This window comes from Nanorana parkeri, unplaced genomic scaffold (genome assembly GCF_000935625.1).
Source record: "Nanorana parkeri isolate BGI_ZX_2015 unplaced genomic scaffold, ASM93562v1 scaffold2088, whole genome shotgun sequence".
In the NCBI taxonomy this organism is placed as follows: domain Eukaryota; kingdom Metazoa; phylum Chordata; class Amphibia; order Anura; family Dicroglossidae; genus Nanorana; species Nanorana parkeri.
This window is the reverse complement of record NW_017308356.1, coordinates 5,485-16,440: the sequence shown is the minus strand read 5'-3', so window position 1 is coordinate 16,440 and position 10,956 is coordinate 5,485. Positions and strand designations below refer to the sequence as shown.

The window sequence follows — 10,956 nt, the reverse complement described above, 5'->3', positions numbered from 1 at the left end:
CCTCCTAACTTTCCTACTAGACTTTAAGGGTCTAGTATGGTTTGGGAGGGGGACCCCAGACTGTTTTTTTTTTCTTTCTTACATTTACATTCTTTCTTACATTTATTTAAATCATTTTTACACTTTTTTTTTCATTTATTTAATTTTTTTTCTATTCTGCTCGCTACTCTATATGTGCATGCTTATCTATGATATGAGGAAACTGTTTTTTCTATCTATATGTTTTCCTCACAATGCAGTATTCACATGTAATATTCTTCTAAGCAAGTAAAACTTAACTCAGCATTCCTCAAGATCTCAGTGCTTCATCTAAACAACCAACAATGTATACAAGTTCCCAAGGTCAATGAATACATGTCAGGAACGCAGACTACGTCTGCTGAGACCAGCCCGAGGACGGCCACAACATCCCCGTCTCGTTGCTAGGCAACGGGCGGACGCTCCGCAATGCTCCACCTCCCCCTTCCCTACACAGCAGGACGAGACGACAGCGTTCCGTTGCTAGGAGACGCTCGGGTCGGGCTTCGTCTCCGGCTCCTCCCCCAACAATTGCTCTGCCTATTTAAGCCCTAGCAAAACACTTGCTCGACGTGCTAGCAAAAGAGCACGTCGAGCAAGCTACTAGGACCCAAGTAAAGGAGACCACCGAGAACCTGCTGCACCAGAACGTGGAGATCACCCTTCAGGACTGCCATCACACCAAGGCGACCACTTCACTTCCTTGCATGGACTTTCCATCTCAACAGCAAGTATTACCAACTTAGACTGAAGACTGTTGAAGTGTTGTTGCTGCCACCTTGTGGGGAATTCATTTAAGTACGCTCCTACTGATGTCCATTAGAACTCTGTATATGCTCAGCCTGAAGCTGTTACCATCTGCAATTACTCACACTCTGTGATAAGGCCATCTCCTGTACAAATTGTAGTGGACTGTCGTATTCTCTCGCATACTAGGTTAAACTACGTTCGACCTCCTAGTGAAGTAACTAAGGCGAACTACAAACCACACCACGGCCCAATGCCTTACAATTGAGCCGTGTATTACAGTTCAAACCACACCCATTACTCCCACTATAGATGGCATATGATGTGTAAGAGGTTCCGTCTTCACTCCCTGTAATCAAAGTGTAATCGGGAACCTCCCACCTGAGCCATTTCAACTTAACCTCCGCAGCTGTGATCCTACACACCAAGTTACGCTTGTACGATTCATTACAATACATGAAAGTGAGAGAAATAGCAGCCCAATTTAATCTCTACTATTTGAATCTCTATAACCTTCCTCCCTCTCTTCCTATGATTTCTGATAGACTTTCCATCATCCAATCCTTTCTGTAACAATCAGGCCTACCCAAAATAGATGAAGAAGAAGATACATTTCTTGATAGTCCCCTTATGCCCACTGAATTTCGTTCTGCGCTCTCCTAAATAAAACCGGGTAAAAGTCCTGGCCAGGACGGACTCACCAGTATTACAAAATGTTGTCAGATATCTTAGAGCCTCATTTTACCACCACTTTCAATTCTATACCCCCGGGAACCTCCTTACATTCTTCTCTTGTGGAAGCACACATCCCCAAGCTAGGCAAAGATGCTTCACTTTGCTAAGATTATTGCCAACAGACTGATACGCTTCCTCCCTACAATCATTGGCCTTCATCAGGTAGGTTTCACCCCTGAACAAGAAGGTAGGGACAACACTATTAAGGCCCTCTATATTAGCCAGTACTTGCGTAGATCTGTTGGAGAAGGCTTCTTTCTATCAACTGATGTGCAAAATGCCTTTGACGGGCTGGGCTCCATCTTAAATGAGAAATAGATAATCCGCGCTTCTGGAAAAAGAGACTAAAGTGGAAATATGTATTGTAAATTAAGACCTAAAGCAGCTCTAAAAGAGGATGGAAGAATCCTTTCAGCGATCGAGAAAAATATATATCAAAGCGCTAAAGGTATAAATAATATGAAACTTAGTGCAACCAAGTGATATAGTGAAATTAGGGTTCAGTCGGTCTAGCCCTAAACCAAGTGATATATCTTACATAGGATCATAAAAGAAAAAATTAAATTAATAATTCAATTGTGCTGTGGAAAACCAGATAATGATTGGGACAATAAAAAAATTTCAACCACTGTGTAAAGACATCAAATATATAACAATATATGAACGAGCCACGCAAAAAAATATATTATAAAAACGTTGAAATAAAGTGTTCAGTGAAAAATAAATGTAAAAAACGTGTGCAAAAGAAATTGTTAATGATATCGTGCTTTGAAAGCACTTAAGATATATCACTTGGTTTAGGGCTAGACCGCCTAAACCCTCATTTCACAATATCACTTGGTTGCACTAAGTTTCATATTATTTATACCTTTAGCGCTTTGATATATATTTTTCTCCATCTTAAATGCCCTCTCTCCCCAATCATTTTTATCTTAACCCTTAAACCTTTTCTTTGTATGCTCCAAATTTTTTTGAAAGCACGATTGCAGGCTCAAGTGTCACTAACTAAAAGCCTTCAATCCAGCTCCATTTGGTGAGTACCCACCCAAGAGGGGCTGTCGTACCACCGCTAAGAAATATATATCATCAACAATATATATCATTAACAATTTCTTTTGCACACGTTTTTTATGTTTATTTTTCACAAATTACAATGGACAACCAGTAAGGGCGAGCTAACAGCTACCATAACAGATTAAAAAAAAAAAATTATGATAAATGCAGCAATTGATGAGTACACGTATTGGGCAATGCACAGAGAGTAAATAGTAAATATAGTAATTCAATATGAAACAGTTGAACGATAAACGTGTGTCAGTTTGAGGCAACGAGTAAAACGCAATCATCAATTAATAGCCTTAATACAAGGTGCACAAGGAAGGGCTTTACACAGTAGAAAAACATTTCCCAGCACACTCACCAGCCAGCCTGCAAACAAATACACTTTCTAACTACTACGGTTAAAAATAGAGGTTTAAGTTGCACAAGTTTTGCAAAATATGTGGAAGCCGCACGGTCCTAACTCTAATCTATGAGAACCTCCATCTCTGGAGCAAATTTATAGCAAAGGATGAACTGGGTGCAGGTCCCCCAGAAGGCAGCTCAACCTCCTTAAAGGCATAGGGGCACACCAGAAGCCCAGCACATCACAATGTCAGCTGAAGCCCCCATGTATCTCCACACCAAATCCAACAAGTGAAATGAATGACAAAACACACTCGTCAATTATAACTAGCTTTAAAGCAAGTTGCACATGGAAGGGCTTTACACAGTTTTGTGTTTTTGTTTGTTTTTGTCCCTATGTCTTTAAGGAGGTTGGGCTGCTATCTAGCACCCAATTCATCCTATGCCATAAATGTGCTCCAGAGATGGAGGCTCTCATAGATTAGAGTTAGAACCGCACTATACAGAGGGGCCTTGATGTTGGCTGTGCGGCTTCCACATAATTTGCAACACATGTGAAACTAAAACCTCTGTTTTTAACCTTGGTAGTTAAACAGTGTATTTTATTTGCAGGCTGGCGAGTGTGCTGGGAAATGTTTGTTTTTGTACTTTGTAAAGCCCTTCCATGTGCACCTTGCTTTAAAGCTAGTTATAAATAGATTAGTGTGTTTGCCATTTGTTTCACTTGTTGGATTTGCTGTGGGGACTGGAGGCTTCATCTGCCATTTTGATGTGCTGGGCTACTATACAGATGGCCTTGATGTTGGCTGTGCTGCTGTGCTGAGCAGCCTATGTAAGGGTATCAAGCCTTGTATGGCGCTGATGGGAAAGCCTACCTACAAAGTATGCATAGACTGGCAAATAAAAGAGAGGACATTGAAGGGGATTTCTAAAAACTGGAGCAGACAAAATCTGGAGCAGCTGTGCATGGCAACCAATCAGCTTCTCGCTTTCATTTTCAAATCTTACCTGAACAAAATTAAGAGAGAAGCTGATTGATTGCCATGCAGAGTTGCTCCAGATTTTGTCTGCTCCGGTTTTTATAAATTCTCCCTATTGTATTAGTAACGGTAAACGGGAGAAAGGTCCATAGAAGCACCTCATTAGTTTAAAAAAGAAGTTCAATTTAGGTATTAGTTGCCAAGTGTTGAAATTAAAAAAAAATTGAGAAAAAGCAAACCCCCATAGAACATTGCTAGAAACTGAAAAGTCTCATGAGAAAACATGGAAGTCACAAGTATAAGCAAAGAGAAACAGCCGGGGTGCGGGATGTAGTTGGAGGCTTAGAGATGAATCGAAGATCACTGCGCTAGTCCAGATGGTCGATTGGATCGAGCTGGAGATTAGCACAGAAATCAGGAAGATCTCACCACCTTGGAAAGGAACGCTCAGGCAGAATGGGAAGCACCGTCTGCATGTAAGGCCCTCATTTCTTAAAAGGGAAAGAAGGGGGCGTGATTCATTGCCACCAGTTGAGCTGTGTGATCATCTCTCAAGCGTTGTAGTGAAGAAAAGGCGGCATTGCGTTTCTTCCCTTCTTTCATCACGTTGTCAATCCTGGATGACATGACTTGAAAATCTGATTTGAAATCTGTAATGGCTGTGGACAAAGTATTTTTGATATCCGCAGCAATCAGTCATGTCTGCTTATGTTGGTATCTGTTGTTGAAGGGGCCGCAAGTTATCCTCAGCCCCTCTACCTGATATGCCGGATATACCTGCCGGACTGGCTTCATGGCGCCATATTGGCCTTGTGGTCGAGCTGGTCTCGTTGCTGGAAGTGAAATATGTCTGGAATGCTTTGGTTGGAAGCCTGAAGGGTATCCCTCAAGTGTTTAGCAGCCAGGGTAGAACGATTATTCTTCCCCATAATGAGCAAAGAGCCGGTAACATAGCTTCGGTCTAGCTGCTGTAGCAGAGAGCCGGGATTACACGTCCGCCACATACAATTTTCAAGCTATGCCCCAATTTACCATACTTTTATATATTTCCCTGAATGCAAAAACACATGTAAAATAAAATATTATATTTATCAATTTAATACATTTAAATTAAAGTGTTTGTATAACCCACATTTTTCTTTACCTTTGGAAAAAGGAAGATTTATAGCCTCTTTGAATTTTTTTTTTTTTTTTTGCTTTGTGTGTCCACTAAATCTCCTCTCTTTGTCCTGGTGACGATTGTCAGAAAGAATGCCAGAAAGTGATGAAAAATTCAATATTTTAGAGGTAAGATCAAATCTTCTAATGGTGACACCTGTTCCAGTGACAACTGCCTAAAAGGGGAATTGCCCTTACTTTGTAGAAATGTACTTTATCATTGTATATTCAGGACACAAAGCGAAGGGAAATCCCCCAAACAGAAAACAGACTGCCAAAAATAAACTAGCAAGGGTTTTAAAGAATTAATTAGAATGAGAACAAGGGTGATAAAAGAAAATTCTGTGTTAATTTATACAGTTATCTGTCTCCTAAGTCAGCCTCTAAAGATATCTGACATTCCCCTGGAGTCCACCGTCTGCCACCATTCCCAGAATAATGTTTCAACACACACAATTACCAATACCAATTCATTACAAACACATTGCAAAGAGGACTATATAAATATTCACAGCAGAGCTCCGAAAATGAATACAATATGCAGTATACATTTCCAAAATGTATACATTTACAGATGTATGCATTATTTACAAATAATATCTTGTGGGAATTATAAATAGTTATCAGATTTTTCAGGGTGTTTTTACTTAATATCTGAGTTGTTTTTAAAAGTTACCACTGATCTGAAGTAAAATAAAACATCTGAAATGTCAATCATTTTGTAACATTTCCTATCTATTCTAGATAACTGCAATAATTCAATATGTAATCATCATGGGGAATGCAAAGAAGAGATTGGAAATTACACCTGTGAGTGCTGGCCGGGCTTCCATGGAAACAACTGTGAACATGGTAAAGCATGTTTAAATAACATCACATTTTTACATTCTATAATAGTTAGTAATTAATTATATATGACTGTTATGTTATTTATTAACTACTTGCCATCAGCCTGTTGTAAATAAATAGGATGACAGCAAGTGTCTTTCTGCGGGTCACCGTACATGTACGGCATTTTTTTTCTTCTTGCACGTGCCCCCTAGCGCATGTGTAAGCAGAACATAGTACAAGTTTTAAACAGCCGCAACGGCTGTTACATACAAGTGATTGCTTGTATGTTGCCAAGGAGTGTGCGAGCCTCCACCGATGCCTTCTCCCCTCCAACACCGTTGCCGGCTATTCTGGGCTCCTGGGACCGCCACGAGGGCTGTGTACTGACATAGGAGGGAGACCAGCACTCTCCTACCCGCTGATCTCTCCACTGATCTCTGAGTTCAGAAGTGGTGTATTACATCACTTCCGCCTTCAGCCTGTAATTTTTCTGGCTGCTATAGCCAGAGAAGAAGTTGATGAATGATGATGACCCCTGATGTTTCCATAAAGAGGACCTGTCACTGTATATTTGCTATCACATATGGGGCTTGTTATCCCTCTATGTTATAGCAATAAAGTTAAGTGTTACAAAAAAAATTATAGTCGCATATAAAAAAATTTAAAAAACAAAAAAAACTTTAAGTCCTCTGGCCCCATGTTCACACACATGCAAATGTAAATATGTGTTGGGTGCGCCTACGTGCGAAAACAACGATTACACCACAGATGTTACATATCACCGTGAACGTCAGAGTATTAGCAATAATTCTTGGGCCATAAATCACTGTTAACACCAAATTGATGAGCGGTAAAAGCTTTTTAAATGTCTCCTATGGTCAATTTTGGGTATGGTAGTTTTTTGCGATTTTGCGGGTGCATGCAATTTTAAAGATTGACATGTTTGGTGTTGATTTACCCGTCGTGACCCCATCTATTATATTTTACAAAACAATTGGGGAGTAATAAATATTTGAAGGCAAAACGTAGGGAAAACTTTTTTTTTATTTTAGATATTTTTTTCTTTATATAGTAAAAAATAAAACCCCCATTGGTGATTAAATACCACCAAAAGAAAGCTCTATCTGTCCAAAAACAATTTATATAAAACTAATTTCAGCACGGCGTTGCATGACTGAATAGATGTCAGTTAAAGAATTGTAGTGCTGAATACTGAAAAATGCCCTGGACAGGAAGGGAGTTTAACACCCTGGACTTCAAGTAGTTAAAAACACTTGGAGAAAGAAAAACAGGAGCAAACCTGGAGCTGGTGTTCAAAGTGACCAATCAAGTTTAATTAAACAAATATTCTGACTGATCATTGTCAACAATTGTTGACAGTATTTTTGTTCCCATTATTTCCAGTTTCTATGTATTAAAACTAGCCACTTATGATAAAGAACTTTCCCTAATGTCAATTGAGGGATGTCATGGCAACACCAGAGGCGGCTCTCTAATTAGGCAAATTAGGCGGTCGCCTTAGGCCTCGCGCTCCCGAGGGCCTCGCGGCTGCCTAGTTTGCCCTATTAGAACGGCAGCCAGGTAGCGTTGTGAGCTCTCAGCCCTGTCAAACTGAGACTCTCAGTTTGACAGTGACAGGGCTGACAACTCACCTGTTTCCTCGATCGTCGCGCGGACCCTGGGCTCAGTCTTCTGGATGTCTAACCAAGCTGTTTAGACCCTACAGAGCACTGGCGAGACCCTACAGAGCCCTGGTGAGACTCCCACAGAGCCCTAGTGAGACCCCACATGGGCCTGCTACCCTGGTGAGACCCCTTGTGAAATTCTACAGAGCCCTACCAGGGCTCTGTAGGGTCTCACCAGGGGTCTAACCAGGCTGGCAAGACCCCACATAGCCATGGTGAGACCCCACAGAGCCCTGGTTAAACCAGGGCTCTGTAGAATTTCACAAGGGGTCTCACCAGGGTAGCAGGCCCATGTGGGGTCTCACTAGGGCTCTGTGGGAGTCTCACCAGGGCTCTGTGGGGTCGCCAGGCTGGTCAGACCCCACATAGCCCCTGGTGCTGGTGAGACCCCATGGAGCCCTGGTGAGACCCTACAGAGGCTTGGTTTAACCAGGGCTCTGTGGGGTCGCCAGGCTGGTCAGACCCCACATAGCCCCTGGTGCTGGTGAGACCCTACAAGTTTAACAAGGGCTCTTTGGTGTCTCACCAGGGCTCTGTGGGGTCTCCCCAGGGCTCTGTGGGTCTAACAAGGCTGGTTAGACCCAACAGAGCCTTTGTGAGGCTCCAAAGAGCCCCGATGCCCTGGTGAGACCCCAAAGAGCTTTACAGAGCCCTGGTGCTGTCGAAAACCTACAGAGCCCTGGTGACACCCTGCTGAGTCCTGGTTTTACCAGTGCTTCTTGAGGTCTCACTTGGGGTCTGAGTGGTCTAACCAGGCTGGTGAGACCCCACATAGCCTTGGTGAGACCCTACAGAGCCCTGGTTTAACCAGGGCTCTGTGGGGTCTCACCACGGCTGTTTAACCCCCACAGAGCCCTGTTGGGACCCTACAAAGCCCTGGTGAGACCCTCTAGAGATTCTTTGGGATTTCACCAGGGCTCTGTGGGGTCTAACCAAGCTGGCGAGACACTACAGAGCCCTGTCGAGACCCTACAGAGCCCTGGTGAGACCCTACAGAGCCCTGGTTTTACTAGGGCTCTGTGGGGTCTAACCAGGACTGGTAAGACCCAATAGAACCATAGTTTAACCAGGGCTCTTTAGGGATCTCCCCAGGGCTCTGTGGGGTCTCACCAGACTGGTTAAACCCCACAGAGCCCTGATGAGAACCCACAGAGCCCTGGTGAGACACCACAGGCCTGAGTGGGGCCTCGTGTTTAGGTTTCGCCTAAGGCCTCGCAAACTCTAGAGCCTCCTCTGGGCAACACTATCGGGCAGAGTAACCAGTGAGCTGTGGCTGCGTTCCTAGAGTGCTGTCACCCAGGTTTCTTACTATTTTACAGGACGCCAGGGATGAGTCCTGGAAGGTCGGTAAGTGTCCCCTCTATTTGGGTTGTGGTCCCTTTAAGGGGCAATAAACTGTTAACCATCAGACAGCAGGAAGTGGCTAAAAAACTAATCGAACAACACAGAACAAGTGGAGAAGTTGGAGTAGCATAGGTGTGCAGAGAAAGCTGTGTGAGCTGCTGATCTGGACTGGGCATTGCTGAGATCTGTTTGTTCTGTGGGAAATTACTAAAAAGCTCTTGAACTCTGGCTGTACCTGCAAGCAATACAAGTCAGTGAGACTCTGTTTTATGTTGGGCTGAAGATAAGCAAACTTTAATTTTGTTATATGCTGAAGATAAGCCATTTTGTTGGATTGCTTTGGTTGCCTTTAGGAAGAATAAAGACTGTTCCAGTTTAAGAAAAAAACGGCTTTGAGACTGATCCTTACCATTGTGCTAAGTTCCTCAAATACAACAACTGGTGCTTGAATGGGAGCAAACAGGACTACAGCTGCAAAAAGCCAAATCAATTTGCAAACTGACATTTAAAGGGACAGTATACCTGTTGCATGTCGTGGGTTAAAACAGCACAGGCTCTGCAATCCACAGAAGCAATAATAGAAGAGCTTTTCAAACAACTGGCACTGGCTAATATACAAGCCCAAGCCCGCCATGAGGAGGCACTGGCCAAGCAGCAAGAGAGTACTTGCCTGTTAATATCCCAGCTTGCAGATCAGCAAGGAGTCATGCAGACACAGATAACTGCCTTGCAGGAGGCAGTGTGGCACTAAGCTCAGGAATGTGAGCTGTTGCCCCTAGAAACCAGATAACTGTGAGAGCCAGCCATTATTTGGAGAAACTGACTCCCAGTGATGATGTGGAAGCATTTCTGAACCACATTTAAGAGAACAGCCAAGAGAGAGGGATGGCCTCAAGACCAATGGGCTGGCCTCCTAGCCCCTTTTCTCACTGGGGACCCCCAAAAGGCCTACTATGATGTGCCACCGGGTGATGCCAAGTGCTATGAGAGGCTGACGGCAGAGATCTTGACTCGACTCCGGGTGACCACTGCTGGTCGGGCCCAAAGGGTGCACCACTGGAGGTATCGCTCAGACCGACCAACCAGGTTCCAAATGCATGACCTGATACAGCTGATCAAGAAGTGGTTGCAGTCAGAGGTGTTGTCTGGATCCAAAATGGTGGGGCAGGTCTTGGTGGACCGGTACCTGAGGTCCTTGCCTGATGACCTTCAGCACTGGGTGAGTCATGGAGATCCCAAGACAGCAGACCAACTTGTGGAAATGGTAGAAAGATACACGAAGAGGATCTGCTTGGGCCTACCAGTCGCCGGGGACCTAGTTAACCAATGACAGCAAAGCCAACCTCAGCTCCTCGGAAGGAAACTTTGTTAAACCCTGGAACCATCATTCAAGAGGGTCAAGAATCATCTTCCCTGTCTCAGCAGAAGTCCGCCCATACCAGGAGTATGGGAGATCTACAGTGCCGGCGGTGTCGCTCCTTGGGTCATACCTGGGCACAGTGCCCACTCTAGGAGCAGCCCATAAAGTGCAGGATCGTCCGGAAATTATCCTATTATGCACAGAAGGCTTGTACTATCCACCTTGATCTTGCCAAAGGGCGGTTTGAATGTGACATGTGGGTGAATCACCTACTTGCCAAGGCCTTGCTGGACTCAGGAAGTATGGTCACACTTGTGCATACCCAGGTGATTGGGAGAATCGGCCTGGTAAGTAAGACTCTGTGGGTGGTATGTATCCATGGAGACACCAGGGAATATCCTCTCATTCCGGTGTCAATTTCTACTAGCTGTGGCTCTGTTACCCAAGAGGTGGGGGTGGTGAAAAAGTTTGTGCATGATATTATAGTGGGAAGGGAATGCCCATTATTTGTTGAATAACCCTGAAATGCCAACGCTAGAGGCCACTGATGGTGAGGTTTATGATGATGATAATGATGTTGACAAATGTAATAGTGTTGACCAATGTAATGATGTTGGCAAACGTAATGGTGAACTTATGGATAATGCCAAAGTGTCAGGTCCTTGGACCAAGTGGACTGCTGGGGGGGGGGGGG

At 43.8% G+C, this 10,956-nt stretch overlaps 1 protein-coding gene across 1 annotated transcript in view; it reads left to right on the top strand.

The window, feature by feature from the left end:
• The window catches only part of LOC108800636 (L-selectin-like), a 90,318-nt gene extending 89,554 nt beyond the window's left edge, over positions 1-764 (top strand). The window contains exon 9 of the mRNA XM_018572622.1: positions 568-764. Coding sequence (XP_018428124.1) covers positions 568-764 — 197 coding nt within the window. The remainder of the gene's footprint in view (positions 1-567) is intronic.
• The last annotated feature ends 10,192 nt before the right edge of the window (positions 765-10,956 follow it).